General features: G+C 47.2%; 4 protein-coding genes across 7 annotated transcripts; 2 read left to right on the plus strand and 2 right to left on the minus strand.

Moving 5' to 3' along the window:
* Positions 1-498: 498 nt before the first annotated feature.
* Positions 499-2,619, minus strand: LOC117855620 (uncharacterized). The gene has a single exon (XM_034738007.2). The coding sequence runs from the start codon at positions 1,898-1,900 to the stop codon at positions 758-760; it is 1,143 nt and encodes a 380-aa protein (XP_034593898.1). The 5' UTR covers positions 1,901-2,619; the 3' UTR covers positions 499-757.
* Positions 2,620-8,538: 5,919 nt separating this feature from the next.
* LOC117858436 (lipid phosphate phosphatase delta) lies at positions 8,539-11,418 on the plus strand. 4 transcript variants are annotated; one of them, XM_034741506.2, is made up of 6 exons: positions 8,539-9,006; positions 9,412-9,507; positions 9,602-9,676; positions 9,759-9,883; positions 9,973-10,073; positions 10,153-11,418. In XM_034741506.2, the coding sequence occupies exons 1-6, from the start codon at positions 8,983-8,985 to the stop codon at positions 10,179-10,181; spliced, it is 450 nt and encodes a 149-aa protein (XP_034597397.1). In that variant the 5' UTR covers positions 8,539-8,982; the 3' UTR covers positions 10,182-11,418. The 4 variants fall into 4 exon arrangements, 3 of the variants coding, with proteins under 3 accessions (XP_034597397.1, XP_034597398.1, XP_034597396.1); XM_034741507.2 differs by having other exon boundaries at positions 10,177-11,418; XR_004640963.2 differs by having other exon boundaries at positions 8,540-9,006; positions 9,973-10,771; positions 10,858-11,418.
* Positions 11,419-13,779: 2,361 nt separating this feature from the next.
* On the plus strand, positions 13,780-21,926 carry LOC117858435 (beta-adaptin-like protein A). Its single transcript, XM_034741504.2, has 11 exons — positions 13,780-13,939; positions 14,036-14,552; positions 16,546-16,670; positions 16,754-16,952; positions 17,460-17,688; positions 17,790-17,956; positions 18,061-18,270; positions 18,757-18,867; positions 18,971-19,147; positions 20,358-20,807; positions 21,198-21,926. The coding sequence occupies exons 1-11, from the start codon at positions 13,884-13,886 to the stop codon at positions 21,486-21,488; spliced, it is 2,532 nt and encodes an 843-aa protein (XP_034597395.1). The 5' UTR covers positions 13,780-13,883; the 3' UTR covers positions 21,489-21,926.
* Positions 21,927-22,672: 746 nt separating this feature from the next.
* LOC117858437 (mitochondrial import receptor subunit TOM7-1) lies at positions 22,673-23,295 on the minus strand. The gene has a single exon (XM_034741508.2). It carries the CDS (start codon positions 23,184-23,186, stop codon positions 22,938-22,940), a length of 249 nt encoding a protein of 82 aa, XP_034597399.1. The 5' UTR covers positions 23,187-23,295; the 3' UTR covers positions 22,673-22,937.
* Positions 23,296-23,528: the final 233 nt, after the last annotated feature.

Here is a 23,528-nt window from a genome sequence, read left to right on the forward strand (position 1 = left end):
TACTGTGGTGTTCTTTCGATGGAAACGAAATTCCATTGACTCAGTGCAGCACGCGGTATATTTGGACGACATACGACATACTCCTTCCATTTCAAATTATAGGTCGTTTTAACTTTGTAGGTTCATAGATATTTGTATACATCTAAACATACACTATATTTAGATGCATACAAACATCTATATATCTAGACAAAATGATCTGCAATTTGGAACGGAGAGAGTAGTGACGTATATTTGAGTACAAACTCGTAGGTGGAGCATGTTGGCTACCAACTTACTAGATTCTACCTCTAGATCGACCAAAATTTTCCACCTCTAGATCCACGTCATTTGCACCATGTGTCTCGAAGGTGGTGCAAGGGCTCACTATTCTCCCTCCTCACCTGCAAGATCGTTGCAGCTTCTCATGGTTCATACATCGGCATGAATAATACCTTCGAAATAGGGATCATCAAGGCATCAGCACATGCCGAAATAAATTCAAAGTCTTCAGCGAACTCAAAACGAACACAGGCGCTCAACTATATCATCATCTAGCAAATTGGTACATGAGCACCATAGTATTTCGATGGCACGATCATGCCAATTTATGCATTGGCATGTACAAACAAACCACGACCAAACTGCACATTAACACGTCCATTCCCAGGCTCCCAGCATCTGCAAACCTCTGTTCTGCTCAATTACTGACAGTACAAGGTAACGATCATCTCGTTGTAAGCTCGGCCATCTGAATGATGACCTGAGTCGTGGTCATTCACTCCTCGCCGAAGACGGCCTCCCAGACGTCCTCGAAGGCGGCGAGGATGGCCGGGTGGTGGCGCAGGGAGTTGAGCGAGAGGTACGACCCCAGGAGCTCCTCCATCTGCCCCACGCTGCCAATGCGCCGCTCCACCACCATCTCCACCATCGAGCTACGGAAATCCAAGTACGGGTTGCTCGAACGCTTCACCACCGCCATGGCCGCGCCGCTCTCCTCCGCCGCAGCGCCCATCGGCTTTCTGACGTCGTTGCCCCTCTTCTCTTCCTTCCTCCTCTCGTCGTATCCCCTGTGCTTCCTCGTCTCCACCGATACCAGCGGCTGGAAGGCGTCGGCGGCCGGTGCTGGCTCGCCGGTTCTTGGCAACGCGCGCCGCGGCGCGCGGCGAGCCGTGGTGTTCCCGTGGCTCTTCCTCGTGGCGTTGCTGTAGAACTCGGAGGAGTCGGACGAGAAACTGAGGGACGAGAAGAGCGTCCTCGTCTCGGCCTCCTCGCCGCCGCGGCCCTCCCCGTCGCTGCTGCTGCTGAACGGCGCGACCTCGTCGTCCGTCGCGGTGGAGGAGAACGACGACCAGCTGTACGGCGCGGCCGTGCCCCTGCTGGGCCGCCGCGCGCGGCCCCAGGAGGAGGAGGACGACGACAGGTGCCGCCTCGACGCCGACGGGGACCGCGCCGCGGAAGGCTTGCCCCTCCCCTTGCCCGGCCTCCTGACGTCCCTCGCCGGCACCGAGAGATGCTGCAGGAGCGGCGCGTCGGAGTGGACGGAGCGCCGGCCCGAGGCGGCCGCTGCCCCTCCGGTACAGTCTACGGATATGTGGACGAGCGACGCGCTCCGGGTCCGGCGGCGGCGGCGGCGGCGCGGGTGGACGGCGGCGCCGTCGACCTTGGGCCGCTCGTAGGTGCAGGGTGTGCAGAAGTACGGGGAAGGCGGCGCTTCCGGCTGGCGGGAGGAGTAGTCGTCGCTGGCCCTGGCGAGGCTGACGAAGGCCGCGCCCGAGTTGGCGCCGCCGGCGGCTGTTGCAACGGACGTGGTGTTGGTGGTGCAGGAGGAGCGCGTGAGGATCTGCGCCAGGCGCTGCTTCAGGCGGCCGCCGGCGCTGTCCCGGCGATGGGGGCTCTTGTCCATGAACGGAGTGTGCATTGCAGTGGGAGGGAGCCGGGAGGAATGAACGATGGGGTTGATGTGAACTTGCCGAGACGGCGAGACGCGTGTCTTGTCTTTGGTGTACCTCACTGGCTGACACTCACACTCACCTCGCAGCTTCTTGCCTTCGCCTTAATAAGCGAGTGCGAAGCAAGGAGAAGAAGAATTCGCCGAGATTTCTTAGCCACGTGTTGTCCGTAGGATTTGTACACTAGGGAACGTAGGGGAGGCTTAAAGAACACCGGTACATGGTGCTACTGGAAGGTAGAAAAACTGTGAGCTCGAAGCAAGTTGCGAATACAACAGGCTGTGCGCGCGCATCGTGTGCAGCGAAGCATATGCTTCCTGCCGTCCATGGCGGACCAGTAGGGATATGCATGGACGCTGATCACAGGCACAGCGCTGCCACGTCGGTGGGTGCAGAGAACAATTGCAAGCCAACGAGGAGGGACGGTACGGCCGGGGCGCCCGACGAGACGTACGCCGTGTCAGGGACCCAGGCGGCCTGGTGTACGTCGGAGCGGTCCTCCCGCCGCTGGCCCTGCTGTGCGGCGTGCAGTGTCGCCCGGGGTGGCCCCGTTGACCGCCCTGCGCGCGCCCGCCGGACGGTCGTGATGGGCGAGGAGGAAATGCGCTCGATCGCCGGCGGCCGTCCCGCGAGTAGATGTCCATGCAGCCCACAGCCTGCCTACCCAGCACGCCGTTTTTTTGGCTCGGACCTAGTCCGGCTCGGTACGGAGAGCTCCGTGCCCGTACTGGCCCAGCCCGGTACTGCGTGCCAGGCGTGGGCCGCTACCCGGCACGTTGGGCGGCACGAACCTAGCCCGGTTTGAAGAGCTGATCCATTAAGAGCCCGTTACCCTCTGCCCCCTATAAAACTAAATCTAAACCCTAGCAGCAAGTTGTTTCCTCCCTCCCTCGCCGCCATCTGCCTCTCTCTTGACTTGGAGCAGAGCTCCTCCCCTCCGCCACCAGAGTCACTCCGCCTCTCCTCCCCTCCGTTCCCCTCCCACTCCCACCCCACCAAGCCGCCTCCTCCCTCCCTCACGGAGGCGAACTGCCGAGCCTAGAGGCTGGCCAAAAGGCGTTAGCGGAGCCACCTCCCTCTGCCCCTCCTAGTGGTCGGCGCGGCGGCGCACTCCCTTTTGCGGTTGCGACGGCGAGCAAGCAAGCGGTAGCGATTGGTGAGTACCTGGTGGCGACGGTGGCGGCGCGCAGGAGCAGGCAAGCGATGGCGTGCGGGGGCGGCTCGTCGAGCAGGAGGCGACGGCAGCGGCGCGAATAGGCGGCTTGTTCAGTAGGAAACGGCGGCTGCAATGGCGCACAGGGAGCAAGCCGTGAGGGCCCGTCGTGCCTCGCGGTGGCCCAAAACCGACCGTGCTTTACGAGCTGATCCGGCATGAAATGGGCCCGTGGGCCTGTGCCTGGACCATTGGTGCAGCCCATGGACTAGCATGGCCCCGCACGGTAGAGGCATAGTGCTGGGCCAGGCCCGGCACAAAGTTGGCCGAGCCTAGCCAGGCCCATGCCAGGTCAGGCTGGACATCTGTACCCGTGAGGCCGCCGTCATTTTTCGGCATCTTTCCTTGCTCTTTTTCAGAAGTTGTACTTAGGCCCCGTTTTCTTCCACTGACTTATTTTTAGCACCCGTCGCATCGAATGTTTAGATACTAATTAGGAGTATTAAACGTAGACTATTTACAAAACCCATTACATAAGACGAATCTAAACGGCGAGACGAATCTATTAAGCCTAATTAGTCCATGATTTGACAATGTGTTGCTACAGTAAACATTTGCTAATGATGGATTAATTAGGCTTAATTAGGCTTAATAGATTCGTCTCGCCGTTTAGATTCGTCTTATGTAATGGGTTTTGTAAATAGTCTACGTTTAATACTCCTAATTAGTATCTAAACATTCGATGTGACACGTGCTAAAAATAAGTCAGTGGAAGAAAACACCCCCTTAATACACTGCCTGCTTTAGTTGCCGTCATCTCATAGAGGTAGATGGATCACAGTCGATTCGTCCTCACAAGTCACAATTCACAAAGCAAGCACTTCCGTTCCGAGGCCCAGCAGCACACGGGTTATTCTTATTGTCTCACTGCTGATTGATGCGCTGCGCCACCGGTAAGAGGACACACAAACTCTGACCTCAACGTGTCTTTGTTATAATCTTTGTGAAAAAATAATGTGTCATTGATATCGAAGGGAGTGCACGGCACCAAACACAAGCAGACATTCTCCGATCTATGCACCACTCACCTATTTGTTCCTCCATCAACCGTCCCCTCGCTCTGATTTCAAACAACAAGCACGGAGGTTTACCAGAGACGAAACAAACCCAACGGCCTAATTTTGCTCCGACCTAGGCGATCCTCCCGCCACGAAGTTTGTAACCACATGATTAGGAGGTAGCGCGCGGAATGTGGACGTACGTATGTGCAGCTCCCGATGCGGCTCCGTTACAGAATCGTATGCGCCCGTGTCCTGCGCAATGACTTCCCGCGGTAACACGCCCATGTAAGCCCATGCCGATACAACGCTAAATCCACGGAGGAGAAGCTTACACCGGGAAAGAAACAGGGTAAAGCATGCGGCTCTTGATGAACCCCGTCGTCTGCAACAGAAAATAAAAGGTCATGGTAGAACTCAAATGCATGTGGACGTACTTGAGGATGCGCGTCAATGGCCAAGAAGGCAAGAACAAAGGGGACAGGGCAGTGCGAGGCGATGCAAGCACCATATCTCGCAAGCAGTAACTATATGCTTGCAGGAGAAAGTGAAAGCACGGCATGCAAAGAATAGTACTCCCTCCGTTTTAAATTGTATGTCGTTTTAGTTTTTCTAGATTCATAGATATTATTATGCATATAAATACAGTGTATAATGCAAGAGGAAGATGAAGATCTCTGGATTAGCAATGATTATATTATTTGGGGGGGGGGGGGGGGGGGGGGGGGTTGGCTTTGTTGGTTTCTCAGTTGTCCCGGCACGTCACAGGCGGAGCTTAGTTGCCGGTGGTGGAGATGCCCTGCTGGGATCGGAGCATCTTCGTTCGCCCTGCAACCAACCCATATCCATGGACTAATTTCAACCTGCCATCACGCTGTGTTCAACTTCACTGACACTGGCATGTGAACACGAGTGGAGAGACCTGACACAGCGTTAGAATTTCAGGCCAACGCGCCCACTCTTAACCTGGCTCAATTTTAAGCTATATACGGGCCACGTACAAATTCGACTCGTTTATAGCAATCTTACTTAGTATGAGCATGTACTTACTGGCAGGACGTACGCTCCCATGAACTCTGGTTCCTCTTCTTCCAAATGCAGCCATGCAGGAGCCAGGAGGCACCCTACTTTCACATGCCATCAAACACGTACGCCAATCGACACCCATATCTTATCGCCAGTTTCATGTGACGCCGATTCCGCGATCTTTCTTCATCAGCGGGAGGGTAAACCGTGCACGTGGAAAAAGAATAGCACACAGAGTGTCGAGTCCTGACATGCTATGGCCAGTGATCGTGGCTCAGTGGTCACGGAAAGGAGACCGGCGAACTAGTACCCGGTGTCGTCTAACGGACGCGCGGTCCATACGGGCCACTACCCCTGCCGGTCCACCCCGGCCGAGGCTTCATGCTGACCAAACGAATCCGGCCGATCGATCTCAGAAAATTCAGATACCGCCGGCGCACGCCTGGGCCGGGAGAGGAAGGGTTCAACGAACCGTCGTCCTTGGACAGGACACGGGCACGGGGCACGTACCTGCTGGGGCCGGAAGCAGCTCCTCTGCAGTTATTGCAGAGGCACTGTGTGGCTGATCAGTGGGTCCACAGGCCAACTGGCCCACTTGCCGGGGGCATAGTCTCTCTGCAGTAACTGCAGAGGCTCCTTGGATGCTCACCCTCCTGCTCTGTAGTCTGTACCCGCACCAGCTTGACTGTTGAGCCGTGCATCGCACCTGGATTGGATGCCTCTCTCAGGTCTGTAAACATGGGATTGCAAATGCCATCACATCATGCCACCGTCCGGCGAGTGAAAGTGATTTATCTTTAACAACAGGTGGTGGGTATGAGCATGATCCATCCTTTGGATGCATTTGAGAACATGAAATGAATGCAGGAGGCTACGGGATTTTGTCAGGTATACAATATAGTACATACACACATATAGACGCATGTGATCGATCGCGCAAGGCGATGCTTACCGCAATCAATGAGCGCGAACAAAACTCTTCTGGTCCTGAAAATCAACGTCGCGCCGCTAAATACACTCCCTGGTTTGTAGGGTTCCAGCTGTGGAGATAGTTCTGCCGCGTGTCTGCATCCAAAGCACCTGATCATTACAATTTACAAACACCCTCATATCAGCCAACCTTTAAAGATGAGAAAAAAAAAATGATTCATATCTAGACAGAGCTAACCAAAACCATGATGAAACTCCAGTCATGGATGGATGGGTTCAGGCTTCAGATGTAAGAAGAGGCACTCGCAATGATGAGTCATTCTACACCAGCAGCCAAACAAGTTTAGGTCTGCAGCAGCCATGAAATGTATCCAGGTACAACAAGATTCTATTATCTGGATTCCAATCAGAGTAGCTTCTGAAAACTAATATAACCTGAAAAATGCAACACCTGTTTGGTACGTCCGGTTCCATGCAAACCTCTTAATATCCCAAATTCCAATTGAGGAAGGACTACAAAACCTGTTAATTGTGTGCGCGTGGGTGGTCAAGGTGGTTATCAGATTGCCCAGCACCTAATAGCAATTCAAAAATACTGTGACACCAGAATATTCAAAAGGATCAAGTTGTAATGATCCCTAAAACCATTATTGCACCAGGGAATGGATGAAAAGCCACCAATGTTCACACTATGTTTGGACACCTTGCAGAGACGACAAAAAAGAAATGCATCCATCATCTTTTATCTATAAGAGTTGTCGTGAATACAAGTGTCAGTCCCAGACCAAAGGGGCCATCTGGCTGCCCATAACCACAAGAGAGGTTGATGGACCTAATAGTGGCTCAGAACTGACCACATATATGCTACTTTGCCTAAATCTTGCAGCAAGTCAGTAGAACTGTAAGAGCACGTCTGATTATGCCATAAAACAATTTCTTACAAGTCTTTCTTTTCACATTACATTCACCATAATCACATAGTAAGAAGGAACACTGCCTCCTGAAGCTGTCAGAATCGGAATCAAAGTAGCAAACACCAAAAGTCCATCGATCATCTTACTTCCATGTTCAGCCCATCAGGCAGAACTGTACTGTAGAAAAATAGGAAGTAAGCAGAGAAAGTGACAAGACCGTGTGCTGCTTCAGACTCGTAATTTTTCATGATTGCAGCGCATGTTTGACAGAAAGGGATGAGGGTGACCCGATTCAACACCATCATGATAGAAGAAAACAAAAGGGAGCAATAATCGAACAAAGATAATGTCAAGCACGACTTTTACCTGCAAACTAGTCAGTGACATAGGGTGCGTTTGGTTGGGAGACAACGTAGAACGGGACGGTCCCGTCCCAGTTTTTCGGGATGGGATGATCCCATTTCTTGTTTGGTTGAATGGGATGGGGTCGTCCCAATTTTTTGTTTGGTTGGAGAGATTGCGACAGACGGGATGAGCACCGTTTTCTTCTTCCGTTAGACACCGTTTGTGGGGCCCACTCGTCATACTAACAACGTCTTCTTCTTCCTCCCTATCTTCTCCTTATCTTCTCCCGCCGGCCTTATCTTCTCCCGCCGGCCTCCTCCGGTCCTCACCCGCAGCTCGGGACCTCGCCCCCGCCGACGTCGGGCCCCGGCCGCGTCCGCCCGCGCCGGCCGCGCCCGCCCGCGCCGGCCGCGGCGGAGCGCCCGCCCGCGCCGGCGCGCGCTCCCCGCCGGATCCGCCCGCGCCGCCGCCGGATCCGCCCGCGCCGCCGCCGGATCCGCCCGCGCCGCCGCCGGATCCGCCCGCGCCGCCGTCGGGCCCGCCAGCGCCAGCCGCGCCCGCGCCGCCGCCGGGTCCGCGCGCGCCGGCCGCGCCCGCGCCGGCGCCCGGCCCGCCCGCGCCGGCCGCGCCCGCGCGCGCCGGCCGCGCCCGCGCCGGCGGCGGGTCCGCCCGCGCTGGCAGCGCTCGCCCGCGCAAACGGCGCGTGACGGGGGCGAAGTGGGATGCCCCCGTCCGCCACTTTTGGTGGGACGGGGACGTCCCGCATCTGGAGGGTATATTCCCTCCCTGGGATGTCCCCGTCCCACCTGTCCTCCAACCAAACGCGGGACGAAGTGGGATCGTCCCGTCCCGTCCCACTTCGTCCTCGCAACCAAACGCACCCATATTTTACACAAGAATATCTCTGGTGGTTTTTTTCTTGCTGGTAAAAAAGACAGCCATGCCATTGTTCTAATAATAGAATTTTTTTCTGTTTTTCCTGGATTTTTTTGTTTTTCTGTACACTATGCAAATATCTATATCTATATCTATATATATACCTATTATTAAAGCGAGTAACGTCTCTGGCAGTAATTTTCGTCCGTTGCGCTCGTTTTGCAAAAAACTCCTCAGACTTTCATGAAATCAACCCGCAGTCCAATTCTGAATGTAGGGGGGCTCGGGTGGAAAAAAGAGGAAAGCGAGGGACTAAAGTGAAAAGAGCTTAGCTCCCTCGTCGCCTCCGCACTCCGTCCGGCTCCGGGCCCGGCGCCACCCGGCTGTGGACTGGCTCCGCCGCCGTCTACCCCCCCTCCCCCGCGCTGCACCTTCGTCCGTTGTGTGTCCCATCTATCAAGGCTCCGCTGTTTTTTTTCATCCGTCAGAGGGCGTTGCGGCCGCCCACCCGCGCGCCACGCCCGAGTCCGGGGGAGAGGGAGTGGGGGCCGGCCGGATCCGGCGGAGGAGAAGGAGAGGGAGGAGAGAGAGGGGGAGGAGAGGAGGTGGGGGTGGCGCGGGGCTGACCAGGTGGCAGGCGGCGGCGCTGTCGGCGGTGGCCGGGTGGGTCTGGGCGGCCTCGTTCTACGACCTCACGCGCCGGGCGCGCACTGGTCTAGCCATGGGTCACGCGCCGTGTGCACACCGAGATGCCGGCAATCCTCAGGTTCCAGGTCCGTCCGCTACCGCGCCATCTCTGTCCTCAACTGTCTGCTTCGGGCTGATTTTACCGACGAACGAATTAACTTGCATTTGTAGCGCTTCTCTTTTAAGAATTGTAGCGCACGATTTGATGTTTCTCACTTGGGCCTCGTGTTCCTGACGTTTTCAGGATTAGTCTACTTTGTAGGAATAGGAAAGCCTGGTAGAGGGAAGGGTGTGATTTGATTAAATCGAGAAACATGAGATGAACTTGGCTTCATCTTTAAGCTCCTAAACCTATGGATGGGCAATAAACAGAGATAAAATGTGCTTTGCAAAATCATTGGTATCTTAGTCTTCTGTATTTGGTTATCTTCGATGTTTCAGCTGTCCATTTGTCTGAAGTTAAATTATGTTGTTTGTTGAAATTGTTGCAGAGGTTGCAGCACAAGTTGCTGGACAATTTCTTCTCTGTGCTGTCATGCATTGTCTCTGTTCCCTTCTACACGGGATTCCTCCCTCTCCTCTTCTGGGTATGTCTTGTGGCCACTGATTGCCTCCCTTTCTCCATTTCCTGCAGCAACCCCCTGTGACTCTGAATTGTTCTTGTTTTTCCACATGTTGTAGAGTACACACAACAAGCTGGCTAGGCAGATGACCCTCCTCATGGCTTTATGTGATTACCTCGGGAACTCTGTCAAGGTTTGTCATCTGTTCCTCGTATGATTGAAGGGATAAGCACTGGTTTAGCTGTTTGTGACCCTCTTGATGTTTCTCGATACAGGATATGATATCAGCTCCTCGTCCATGCTCTCCTCCTGTTAGAAGAGTAACAGCCACTGAAGATGAGAATGCCATGGAATATGGGCTTCCATCATCGCATGCTCTCAATATTGTTTGTTTGATGGGGTATACTCCTGCTCTTATTACAGCATCGTAGCCTTCGTAGGGGAAGCTTGAAAAGAATCGCCAAGTAAGGCTGCTTCTGATCTATGCAGATATCTATTACATTATGTCCTCACATATGGAGATGCTGGCAATGTTATGATTGCTGCTGGTTTATCTCTAGCTTTCTTGTTTGTTATGCTAATTGGCATTGGTGAGTTGGAGTTCATAAGGCAACCGTTTCTCTTGACTTCCCAAAGATATTGACAATTTGATTTACCTGAAATTGACAGCAAGGATATATTTGGTTTGCACAGCTTGATCGATGTTATTGCTGGAATTTGTTTTGGCATTGATGCCATCCATCAAACTCACATCACTTCACATATGCAGTAAGAAAAGAAAATGATCAAAACAGATGACAACTTGCTATACAGGAACCAAGGAAAAAAGATAGGCTTGGTAAATGACAATCAATTGCAGCCACACCTTATCTTCTCAACCTTTCCTTTTCATTTTGATTGCATAGTGTTTCTTCATTGTCCACCAAAGCTGGATGCTAGAACAGGCAGTGGTGGTGGTAGTGGTGGAACTGCAGCTTGACGGCCGCCGCGGCCGCCGAGTCCGACGCGCCGGTTAGCTGCGGCGCCATCCCCTCCTCGATCTGCGACAATGCGGCTGGTCCCTGGATCTCGGCTCGGGGGGGTATTGGGAGCGATTGGGTCCGCGGCAGCGGCGCTTGGGCTGCTACTCGCTTGACCTCATCCCGTGAAGCAGCGCCCCTGGCCCTTTGTTCTCCTTGTCTGCCCTGCAATCTTCCCAGGCAATGGGGCGACTGGCTATACCCTGCAATCTGCCTAGGCCTGCATCTTCATTTGCTCCTTCAGTCCTTCAAGCGTGAGCATCCTTGAGGTACCTTTTCAATCCCCCCTATATGCATACGGATTAGTTCAAATGCTTCACGATTGTTGCACACAATTTCTTCTTGAATGTCGCAGTTTGTCAGCAATGCTCCTACCTCCTCTCCTCTGCTTGCTCTGTTCGTGAAAATACTCTGTCAACATGGATGAATTCAAGCTTACCAGGTGTTCGATAGAATGCTCATAAGAGATGGGGAATTATTTTCCATCGATAGATGCCTTATTCTTTCAACAACTACAGAAATTGTATGCTCAGTATGCAAGAGTGCATTCAACTAGGAACATCGGGTCATAGTGCAGTAGTCTAACTTTGTGATAAGAAACAATTGTTAACATGTTCAAAAGTTTCTGTTTGCATGATGGCACTTGGCAAAGTTTGCAGCAGCTATGGCAGATGGTGCGGTGGTAGCAGCTCAGCCTTGAGCACTGATCGGATCAGATGAAGATTCGGAACATGTTCAGTTCACTTCATCATTCAAATTACTGTCAAAATCTAGTTATTTCATCACTCGGTGTATATATCCAGGAGATAGGTGTGCTATTTCAGAGGATAGATATCCTGACCATCACTGTAGGATAAAAAAAATGTTTGATTCACATCACATATTAACACAGAGAATTGAATTTCCTCTTGTCCAACCTTTTCTCTCATGGGTATGATAGATGTGATCCTTTAGATGTGATCATTGTTGTATACGTATTTTATACTTGCCAACATCATTTTCTATGTGTGATCCTTCTTCTCACGGTTTATAGCAATGGTTGTTGTATATATATTTTATACTTGCCAGCAGCATTTTCTATGTGATCCTTCTTCTCACGGTTTATAGCAATGGAATTAAGGAGAGAAGGTTTGGGTGCTGGAATTAAGGAGAGAGAGGAGAGAAAGTGGGGCGCGCGTATTGTGTGTGTGTCTGGGGGGTATGTTTTGTCCATGTTGGAAACACCAATTGGGACCAAAGGCTCCCTTTAGTTCTGATTGGTAGTTGTTATTGGGACAAAACGTCCCTCCAGATTCCCGAGGGTCACTGGCCTTTACAACAGGGACTAAAGGGGCTCTTTAATCCCTGTTAATATTACCCACCGGGACTAAAGAGCCCCTCGTCGGTGGCTATCGGAGGCTGATTTAACTCTCTTTCTTGAATAAAAAACGTTTCAATTTAATGGGTATTTGAGTCCAAGGAAATAATTAAGTCAAAATTCTTTTGGTTTTCTATTAAATGTGTATACATCCAATAAGTGAAATAAAAATTTAGTGATGGAAATAAAAAATGTCATTAGTTAATTTACATTTCAATTGCTCTTTTACCGTAGCAACGCACGGGCATTTTGCTAGTATAAAGTAAATACGACATGAAGTGGCAGGCTGGTGAACAGAAGGATGCCACTAGCATTAACAACATATCCTGTGATTTAGGTGTCAGAGAGGTTTTCACAGTGGTTTTTGTTTTCTGAAAAACTTCAAAGCAACAGAATTGCTGCAGCCCCTAGCCATGCCATCAGCCATTTACTCGGTACAAACATTCAACAAGATCACACAACATAAAGGTAACACAACATCACAATGATGAACACGGCAAAATCACACAATGAACAGGAACACATCTTTCACATTCCTCCCAAAAATCTATACTTGCTGATGCAGAACTACAAACACCAAGATGGGAAATCAGTCTTACACCAACAATATTGCAATACTGGATCAGGAGCAGGAAGATGCTTTCATCCAAATTGGAAGGGGAAAAAAAGGAAATTACTGCCCATTCGCAATTGGATGCTTTCAGAAAGTTATTCACTCATCACACCAATTAACTATGTGTTTCATCCACAGTACCATAGCCTGCTTTGTTATTGTATATACTGGATAACTAGATCTCAAGCATAAAAAATCCAATTTTCTGAATCTGTAAATAATACAAAGTACCTTCAAGACCTTTTCTGTGGAAGTTTGTGTATGCTAACTTGGCCCGTGTTGCCCTCATAGTCTAGAGTTCACTAAGACGGCCCATGCGGTCCGCATGGTACAGAGTTCACTAAGATGGCCCATCTCTCTCGTGCGTATAAATATACCAAGAGATCTAGTGATTATCTAGAGTTTCAGACAATGTAAGTTTTTGTATAAATATACCAAGAGATCTAGTAGTGATTATCTAGAGTTTCAGATAATGCAAATTTTTGAAGTATAAATCCTTCACCTTTGATTTGCCATTTAAGATCATTTTGTAGGTAATCAGCTTGAAGGAATCAATTGGTATCAGGGTTTCATGAATGATATAGATAGGCTGATAGACACTGCTAGTAAACTCTGCCGCCGGATATGTGACGTAAAGTGTCCGATATAACATTTTACGGGCATTCAGACAGATTTTGCGCAATTACATAATTCATAGCCTAACCTTAAATATCATGCACTCCATAGTGCAACCAATAGCATCAAGTTGAGAAACGACAATATCATCGTTCAACAAATGCCACTTGAGCGTTCGCGGGGGAAAAAATACCACCTGGGTACTTCACAGATGAAGCAGTAAAGTGCAGAAACAGTACTAATCGGCTAATCGCATTCCCAATTTCCGCAGGGGGGAATCTACGCTCACAGATTGCGAACCCATCGCATCCAAGACGAGTCTAAAAACTGAATACTCTTGACGCAATTAATGGCCACTCGGGCACTCCCCCAATCGCAAAGCAAAAATAGCAGCGGAAAAGCATCAGGTTGGGTTCTGGAGAACGGCCTTACCAACCACGACGAAACGCTAGGATGAGGGCTCAGACGAGGAATCTCCGAGCATCGCCTCGTCGACTACCCGGCGAGTCGGCGAGAGATCGCAGCGTCGCCCTCTCCCTGAAACGGCGACGGCGCGCCGCCACAGCAAATCGTTTGGCTTGAATACCCGTTTACTTCCCGCCCCTTCCTCTACTGAAAATACGTATTCCCTTTACGAAGGCGTATAGCTCATGACCCACCTGTCAGGCTCTGGTACTCCTCGCTCACAGTCCCAGCTCAGATCCAAGCTCCCCAAACGAAACACCACGGCTCGTCGCAGTCGTCTTCCTCCCCACGCGAGGTCAGATCCAACTCCCCGCCGCGGCCGACCACCGCCATGGCTCCCACCGTCCCATCGGCGGCGAAGTCCGCCTCCCCTTCCCAACCCTCCGGGTACGCCGCTCTCTCCGGCTCCGACTCCGACTCCCGAGACTTTCCCGCCTCTTGAACCCTAAGCTGACCCGCCAATTGGCGACTCTGTGAGTGCAGGAAGAGCGAGGTGGCGGATCTGAAGCAGCAGCTGCGGCAGCTGGCCGGGAGCCGCGCCCCCGATGCGGACGACCAGCGCCGGGACGTCTTCAAGCGGGTGATCTCCTGCATGACGGCCGGCATCGACGTGTCGGCCGCGTTCGGGGAGATGGTGCTCTGCTCCGCCACCTCCGACGTCGTCACCAAGAAGATGTGCTACCTCTACGTCGGCGCCCACGCGCGCGCGCACCCGGACCTCGCGCTGCTCACCATCAACTTCCTCCAGCGGGACTGCCGCGATCAGGACCCCACTATCCGCGGCCTCGCGCTCCGCAGCCTCTGCTCTCTCCGTGTTCCCAACCTTGTCGAGTATCTCGTCACGCCGCTGACGACCGGGCTCAAGGACCCCAGCGCCTACGTCCGGATGATCGCCGCCGTTGGTGCTGCCAAGCTGTATCACATATCTGCTACCGCCTGCATTGATGCTGACCTGCCTGCTTCGCTCAAGGCGCTCATGCTCTCTGACCCAGACGCACAGGTAAACTACCCAGACACAAACTGCTTGTTGAAACAGAATGCAGGAGTCATGTTAGTATTAATTATTTACAATGATCACACAAGCTGATTGCGTAGCTGATCAATTCTCACCTTGAAATAAACTATTTGCATTTTGTGGACTCAACCTGGAACTGGAACTAATTTCACTACATGAAGTTCGCAGATGCCAATCTCAACACCCATTGAATTTAGGCACTGCATGCTGATGGGAGCTGTTACCTAGTATTGGGGGCACCATGCAGCTGCTATCCTCTTAGCAGCTTGTTTGATTGAACAGATGAATGAAAGTATCTAATGAAAAAATGAGGGTGGGCAACGGGAGGGTATTAAGCCCCACCTGAACAAATGCGAGAATCGGGTTTGGAACCCCGGTTGGCTCATAGAGACTAGCCAGCTGTACTGATGAAGTTGTCACATGAAAGTGATTAATGGGTTGCATATTCATGATTATTCCCTTAATTATATTTTGATTTTAGTCTAGCTTGTTTGTTTGTATCGGTTGTTTGCATATTTCAGCTGCCTACCCTTATGTGGTTGACTGGTTATACTTATAAATATTAGGTTTTTTTTCTTTTCCTTTTTCTTTTTGCTTAGGTTGTCTGCTGAGATTAATAACACAGGAAGTTCAACTGTTCTTATAACCTGTGCTGTTAGTTTTGCATGTGAATTTTTCTCTGATTGGTTTGTTAATAGCCCAAGATATTTTGCATTGCATTCATAATGACTTATATAGCAAATTATGAGAGTTTATAGTGACACACATCCTAGCAAATTTGAATTGCTATTTTACTATCATCTCGATCCTGATATGCCTTATTATGCTTGCATTAATATTTGTCCATCATGGATTCTTCTTTTTGAATAAGGTAGTACAAAGTAATACTCCCTGCACCCCCAATCAGAAATAATTTGACATTTTGGATCACGCCAAGGTCTTCAAAATTTAGAATTTAGCTTTGACCACTATTTACAACATCTAAAAAGATTGATATCATAAAACTGCATTGCAAGATACTCGTACAAGTTTCATGTTTCCATTCTATATCTTTCAAGATATCGATAGTCAAATCTTCAAAAGTTTGAATGGAAATCTTGACCAAAACGCCATATATTTGTGATTGGAGAAGTAGTATCTAAACTTACTTAAAAGTAAAAAACACATTGGATATTACAATTAGCTGAAGCTGGCACATCTGCCTCAATGTATCAAATGAAAGCCTAGATTTTTAGTCATCTAATACATTTGAACAGCAAGTGGCATGTTTCCACTTGTTCTCCCTATTTTTTCCACAGTGCTTTCAACACTGTTAGGTCTGTTGTGCTTGTATGGATTCGCATGCACCTGAAAAATCAGTAAGTCATGTGGAAGAAGCGCAGTGCAGGCCGTATTTCCACTTAAATGTAGCCAATGCTTATAGAGATCTTTATTGTGGCACATGTGGTATGGACTGTTATCCATAAGCAGGTCTCTGTAGATATTGTTATTGGGAGCACTAGAAATCTTCCTTGACAGCGTGTTCAGTTTCCACATACGTTAAACTTGCCGCTATTTGGATCATTTGTGGCCAGACCATGCTGGATGGTACCTGGATTTCATATAATGCTGTACTGGCTTTGAATTGTTTAGTTGAATGCTTTCACAGAATGCATAAATGTTTTTTTTTAAAAAAATACGAGTGAGTTTGAAATTCACTGCTAAAATACCTTTGAATTTGCCTGTCCACCACCAAGTTTACCAGTCCATTGTTATTCAGTTTTGGAACATCAAAATTCGATTGCTTGACTCAGCTTATTTGTCGTATGGTTTCCATTAAAAGGCTGTTGTGTAGGTTGTGTTTTTCAGTTTTGGGCCTATCTGTGGATGGTGTTACTTTAAAGCTATTCCATTTGGGGCTTACTGATTAATTATTGGATGTTATCTTGTGAAATACTGTCTTTTCTGAGATTAGCTGATTACACTGATGAATTTGCAGGTAGTTGCCAATTGCCTGCATGCGTTGCAGGAAATCTGGACCCTAGAAGCTGCCAATTCAGAGGCAGCAGCAAGGGAGATCGAAACATTGTATAGCAAGCCAGTGGTATTTTACCTGCTAAACAAGTGAGTTCAGACCTTTCTTTGACACTTTTCTGGCAATATCCTAATGTGAAGTTACTTGATTTTTTATTATTTTTCATGTGCAGGATCAAAGAGTTCAGTGAGTGGGCACAGTGCCTTGTTCTTGAGTTGGCATCAAAGTTCCTACCATCTGATAATAACGAAATTTTTGACATAATGAACCTGCTGGAGGATAGACTTCAGCATGCAAATGGAGCTGTTGTTCTGTCAACAATTAAAGTTTTTCTCCATTTGACAATGTCTATGACTGATGTTCATCAACAGGTACACATGTTGCTCCTATTAATATTACCAGAGATGTGATCTTGCTCGTGCAGCATTATTATGCTTTGCTTAGGCTCCATTTGACTTGCTATGACTTTTCGAAGCAATCATTTCTTCCTATATCTTAATGTGTAGGAGCACGTTTTTAGGATCCATAACAGCAAAATCTTACTAGGTTTAGTAAAATTTCCTGTAATGGACCACAGCGCAGCACAGCAAAACCAGAAACTGACCCATATATTGGTGGTAGCCTTCATACATTTCTGTCATGTTATGCAATCAAATATTCAAATAAAATGAACATGCTATTTCACATAACTTTTAGCTCTGCATAATGTTGTTATTTGCAAGTTCATGTACTCTGGAAATATCTTAACCCCAAAAACAGTATCTTTGGATTTACCATGTTTTATGTATTAAATGGTCTTATTCTTGTGTTCCATGGAATTTATTCAACTCAGTAGGCTTTGATTGGAAATCTTCTAATCTTTGTTTCAATTCTATTAGGTTTATGAGCGTATAAAAGCACCCTTGCTTACCTTGGTGGGTGCTGGGAGTCCTGAACAGTCGTACTCTGTGCTATGCCATCTACATCTTCTGGTGATGCGTGCTCCAATGTTATTTTCATCTGACTACAAAAGTTTCTACTGCCAATATAGTGATCCGTCTTATGTGAAGAAGCTGAAACTTGAGATGTTGACTGCTATAGCGAATGAAAGCAACACCTATGAAATTGGTATATCAGATATCCAACTTCCAACTATAATTTGTTATGTTTTACTCATTATTTACCATCATTTTTCAAAATATCCATACTGGATGTTTTTTTTCCACCAGTGACTGAGCTGTGTGAATATGCTGGAAATGTTGATGTACCAATTGCAAGGGAGTCTATCCGGGCAGTTGGAAAAATAGCACTCCAGCAGTATGATGTTAATGCCATTGTGGACAGGCTTCTACAATTTCTTGAAATGGATAAGGATTACGTGACTGCTGAAACTCTAGTAAGTGTTTGTAATGCTTGTTACTGATCTTCCACTCGTGGTAGTCTTGCTGGATTACATTCAACTTGCATCTTGGATGTTTCTGATTAGAAATTAAAATGCAGGTCTTGGTGAAAGATCTTCTGCGAAAATATCCTCAATGGAGCCATGATTGTATAGCTGTTGTTGGAAATATCAGTAGCAAAAATATTCAGGAGCCAAAAGGAAAAGCAGCTCTCATTTGGATGTTGGGAGAATATTCACAAGACATGCATGATGCTCCATACGTACTTGAAAGTCTTGTTGAAAACTGGGATGAAGAGCACTCTCCTGAGGTGCCAACATTTTCTTCCTTATTTCGTGCTGTTAATATTTTCCAGTAGTTTAATATGCTTCTGCCATATTTTGTGTTTTAAGGTGGTCTCAGTATGCATTTTTCTTACATTTCATACCAGATTAACCATGTTTCTAAAATTATCTTCTGTTGCAAGAAAAAAATGACTCTTCCACTTATGTATGCATTGGAAGTTTGTTTTTTCAAAGTAATGATATATATGTATCCGTAGCATACACATATAAGATAATGACTTGAAGTATTTAATAACAACTGACATTTCTAATTGGTGGAATTGAATGTTTGGCTTCATTTGTGAGATTCATAAAATTTCCACTGCAATTGAATGTGGTAAGTAAGAACCTTGTAGGACTGTCCTGATATTAGTCTAAAATTCGTGCATTTGCTTTAGATTTATTTTTTATGTCATGGCCCTAGCCATTCACTACTTGAGCTCCAGTAAACTTTTCCATTGCTGTATTTGCAGGTTCGCTTGCATCTCCTGACTGCAGTGATGAAATGTTTCTTCAAGAGACCACCGGAGACACAGAAGGCGTTAGGAGCTACATTAGCAGCTGGTCTATCTGACACTCACCAGGTGAGGATTTATTGGTGTTTGTACTATAACAGTTGGATTATTTATTATCATTCTGTGAATGGATAAAAGATGGTTGCTCGAGCTGAACTGTGCTTTGTCGCAGGATGTTCATGACAGAGCGCTCTTCTACTACAGGCTTTTGCAATATGATCCTGCTGTGGCAGAACGAGTAGTAAACCCTCCCAAACAAGCTGTCTCTGTATTTGCAGATACGCAGAGCAGTGAAATGAAAGATCGCATATTTGATGAGTTCAACAGTCTATCAGTTGTATATCAGAAGGTATGCAATTTAATGTGATTCGACCATTTATAAAATTTTTAAATATGGACACTTGTTATTGTATATTTTATCAGATTCTGAGTATTAAATTTTGTGTCCATCCGTGTACGTTGCAACCTTATCAGTATTCTTCCTTTGATGTTGTATTTCTTTCCAGTGATGAACCTGCTTTAGTTAATGTTTTGGCATAGCAAGCATGAATGGCAAATACTGCTGTTGCTATGATAGAACTTTTATTCAATTTTGACTTCCAACATCTGTTAGGGGATAGATTTCAATGTTATGCTTTGCTGAGTACTAGCTGGCTTCTGGATTTTAGTTGACTATTGATCATAACCAATCTCAACTTGTCTACTGACAAAATGTTTGATTCTTTAGATAACTTTCATGAGATGCTCCCTCCATTCGTTTTTAATAGGCACATTAGGATTTAAAGAAGTCATAGGTATATTTGACCTTCAATTTCTCCTACAACATATCGTCAGTTGCTACATAATCAGAGTTATATTAGAAGATCTTTGAAATACAAATCTATTCATATAACTTGACTAATTGATCAAAATTTATTAATTTTGACTTTTAAAATCTTAATACGCCTACTAAAAATGAATGGAGGGAGTATTGACTTTGATTTTCCTCAAAAAGAGATGATGACTCCGAATTAAATAACCGTGTGGAAGCTCTTTCCTTGTTCTTTTTTTGAAAAACTAACTGTGTGAAAGTTGGGTAACATTGTACATTTAGCACAACTCATGAAACAAGAGACTTTTGAAAATTAGGGATTGTCTTGAACTGCAAACCTATTATAGAATGTGATAGCAGTTTCTCTGACCCTTGCGTGTGGTAAATTGAGTTTGCTATGTCTAGATTTTGTGTTGAGCTTTGTTGAGAGGTGAACTGTCTTTTCAACTGGTTATAGGGCATTGTAGCAGTTTTTTAGAACCTTGATTGAGGCAAATTGAGTTCACGTGACTCAGATAGAGATCATGTCTTGTGCTAAGCATTGTTGAGGTTTGAATTTATTCACTTCTATGGTGCAAAATGCATTCCTTTTATGGTTAGGGTGAAAAAGAAATCCGCATTTGCACTTATTACAATTTACAAAATGCTGGAGCTGACAGAAGCATGTGTCTGGCAGCTGCTCAAATATCCTATTATCTATATATTATTTAAATTGGCAGGCGCTAACTTCTTTCTATGTATCTGGCAGCCATCTTACATGTTTACAGACAAGGAGCATCGTGGACCATTTGAGTACTCTGAGGATCTTACAAACTTGGCTGTTGGGGCAGAGGCTCAGGAAAATGTAATTTCTGCCCAAAGATACCAAGAAAATGATAATGACCTTTTGCTTAGTACGTCAGATAAAGAGGACAATGGTACAAGAGCCAGCAATGGTTCATCCACCTCTACATACAATGCTCCTTCTGACTTGATTGGCTTAAGTTCTCAAACACCAGCTGAAACCTCACTAATAAGTACTGGTGGGCCAGCATATTCCTCACAATCCAACTTCAGCCTTGATGACCTTCTTGGGCTTGGCGTTACTGAAGCTCCTGCACCTGCGCCACCACCAGCACTGACCCTTAACTCAAAGCCTGTGTTGGATCCTGGTACTTTCCAGAGGAAATGGGGCCAGCTAGCACTGGCACTGACTCAGGTATGCTACAATCAGGTTTTTGCCCATGCATTTACTGATTATTACAAGCAGTGCAACATATGCCACATATCCTTTTCACATTTCCTTGTTGATTCTCTTACATTAGCAAAGCGTTCTACTGCATTAGATTCTTTTTTGGTGCCATGGTTTAGTACTAACTATTTGTTTCTGAACTGAAAGTTTCTGTTCCAACTTCTGACACCTAGACAGTGATTTTGCCCAGTTCAAGATTCCTTTGATTTAGAAAAGTAGTCTAATGAATGAAAACCTTGGTGGGGTTGTTCAAGAATGAAGATATGTGTGCCCCCGAAATGTCTGACATCATGTTCTGAGTTTTTTCCCCCTCCCAATTCTGATCTTATATGCTTCTCTTATGTATTTTATTGACAGGAGTGCTCTTTGAGTCCACAAGGAGCAGCATCGTTAATGAACCCCCAATCACTCATCCGCCATATGCAAAGCAATCACATCCAATGTATTGCTTCAGGTGGTCAGCCTCCAAACTACAAGTTCTTTTTTTATGCTCAGAAAGATGGGGCTACTGCTTTCTTCCTTGTAGAATGTATTGTCAACACAGCATCAGCGAAGGCACAGCTCAAAATCAAGGCCGATGATGGGACTGCTGCTGAGGCATTCTCAACTTTGTTTCAGTCAGCCTTGTCTAAGTTTGGTCTTTCTTGATCCTGAGCATTTTCTACCTCAGTGATTCACTGGTCCACAGTTTTTCTGCCTTGTTGCAGTTTGTCCACTGCCTGCAGCCCTTAGCACTTCGAGTAAGCTTGTCCAGTACACATTCGATCAAAATATTGGAGAATGAGATGAAACTTTGCTGTTTGAGGGCGCAGCAATATTATTAGGTTCATCAAGGAGAGAACACTGGAATTTTGTAGGGGTAATCTGATTTGTTTTCTCTGGATGAAGAACTGGCCACCTGTATATGTCAATTCAGAGAAACAGCTGGTTTGTTCAGGGATCTGCTGGTTTGATGTTGCCTATTGTGGAGGTGCACATCACCCTTTTCCCTAAAGGATGTAGAAAGAACAGACGCCTTTCATGTATGTTATTTACTTATTTTTACTTGCACAGATGAATAAAAATGTCATTTGCCTGTTTCGATCTCGTCAACAACATTGCCATATGTAATAGCTACAAGTTGTATGAGTTTGTTATACTGTGCTAAAAATTGGAACTGCATTACATCATGTATTTGCGTGTGCTATCGTACCAAGGACAATTAAGAGGAAGAATGTTATTTTTGATAAATTTACATGTAAAATGATTGGGAGCAGCATTGCATCATGTATTTGCGAAAATTTACATGTTCACCCAAATGATTGGGAACAGCATTGCATCATTTGCATGTACAATTAACAGGAAACGTGATTTTTGATAAATTTTTAGATGTTTACCACAAATGATTGTGAACGCAAGACGGCCACTTCTCATGACACTTGTTTTGAACCGGTCTGCAAATATCACAACTTGTTGCTCAGAAATTTGATAAATAAGTAAACAGCGTCTACTGTCCACGCGTAATCTTCTGCGATGTGCAGCAACATTGTATAATTCTCAGCAACTAGATGAGACAGCTATAGGGCATCATATATCCATGAGCTCTGAAATCACCATTGTCACAGGACACAGGCTTTGAGCTTAGGAAATAAAGGCAACCACAATTCATAGACTCATTAACACCAATTACCAACTTGTTAGTCACATACAAACACCCATTTCTCATCGAGAAGTCGTATGATAAAACTAGCCAGATTCCAGATCACCACAGCTAGTCTGCCTCTTGCTGTTCAATCAAAACCTCGGGCACATTAAAACATAACATGAAAACAGAACACAGATGAACACGGATATAGTTCATATCATCACACTAGTAGCAGATCCATATAACCAATTTAACAGATTTGGTCCGATCTATAGAAGATACACCCGCCAATACGAAGTTATTATACTCAACATAGCATAAGCCTCTTAAACTCCTCGACCTCACAGAAGCATCACGAACTTACCCTCCCTCATAGACTAGATCCAGCACATGCGAAAACAAACCACCATCTATGAACTACTACGAAAGCGTACGGACCGACCGCATCCGGGCCCCGCCGGGGGGAGATCCGATCAGACGGGGGAGAGGAGCTGGGAGATGGAGGGCTTGGGGTCGGAGTTCATGCCGATGACGATGACGAGCGGGATGAAGCCGTAGTGCGCCGCCACCTTCGCCGTCTTCATCGTCCACGTGGTCCACTCCTTGACGAGCCGCACGGCGGTCGCCGAAGCGGTGGCGCCCTCTCCGGCCGGGTCGGCGGCCGCTCCCCTCGCCCCGCCCTTGCCCTTGGGCTTCGCCCTCAGCGACGGACGCGACGCCATGGCGATTCTCCCCGCGGACTCCGACTCGATCCGAGTCGCCGCCGAGCAAAAACCCTAGGGAGGAGAGGCTGCGGCGTTTGGGGGATTCTTTGATCTGATGGCTGATGATGCGGCGCACCCTCCTCCTGTTAATAGGGGTTGGTTACTGGGCCATTGGCCCATGGACGGGTCACTGGCAGGCCTGACAGGAGCTACAATGTCTTCTGGGCCTGGAGTTCAATATGGAGAAATTTTTTATTTTTATATTTTTTATGATTTTGCAGAAATAAATAGCGGAGGAAAAAATTAGCAAATATAAACGTATGCCGCCGGATGAAACGACTACCGCCATTTAAACCGGCG

The sequence above is a fragment of the Setaria viridis genome, chromosome 5 (assembly GCF_005286985.2).
Source record: "Setaria viridis chromosome 5, Setaria_viridis_v4.0, whole genome shotgun sequence".
NCBI classification, from domain to species: Eukaryota; Viridiplantae; Streptophyta; class Magnoliopsida; order Poales; family Poaceae; genus Setaria; species Setaria viridis.

Excerpts from the sequence above, each read along its gene's own strand:
- LOC117855620 (XM_034738007.2), bottom strand. The coding sequence starts at position 1,900 with ATGCACACTCCGTTCATGGACAAGAGCCCCCATCGCCGGGACAGCGCC.
- LOC117858436 (XM_034741505.2), top strand. The coding sequence starts at position 8,983 with ATGCCGGCAATCCTCAGGTTCCAG. Across the intron at positions 9,007-9,411 it reads CGGCAATCCTCAGGTTCCAG|AGGTTGCAGCACAAGTTGCT; the intron begins GTCCGTCCGCTA and ends AAATTGTTGCAG. Across the intron at positions 9,508-9,601 it reads TCCTCCCTCTCCTCTTCTGG|AGTACACACAACAAGCTGGC; the intron begins GTATGTCTTGTG and ends CACATGTTGTAG.
- LOC117858435 (XM_034741504.2), top strand. The coding sequence starts at position 13,884 with ATGGCTCCCACCGTCCCATCGGCGGCGAAGTCCGCCTCCCCTTCCCAA. Across the intron at positions 16,671-16,753 it reads GTATTTTACCTGCTAAACAA|GATCAAAGAGTTCAGTGAGT; the intron begins GTGAGTTCAGAC and ends TTTCATGTGCAG. Across the intron at positions 18,868-18,970 it reads GTCTATCTGACACTCACCAG|GATGTTCATGACAGAGCGCT; the intron begins GTGAGGATTTAT and ends GCTTTGTCGCAG.
- LOC117858437 (XM_034741508.2), bottom strand. The coding sequence starts at position 23,186 with ATGGCGTCGCGTCCGTCGCTGAGGGCGAAGCCCAAGGGCAAGGGCGGG.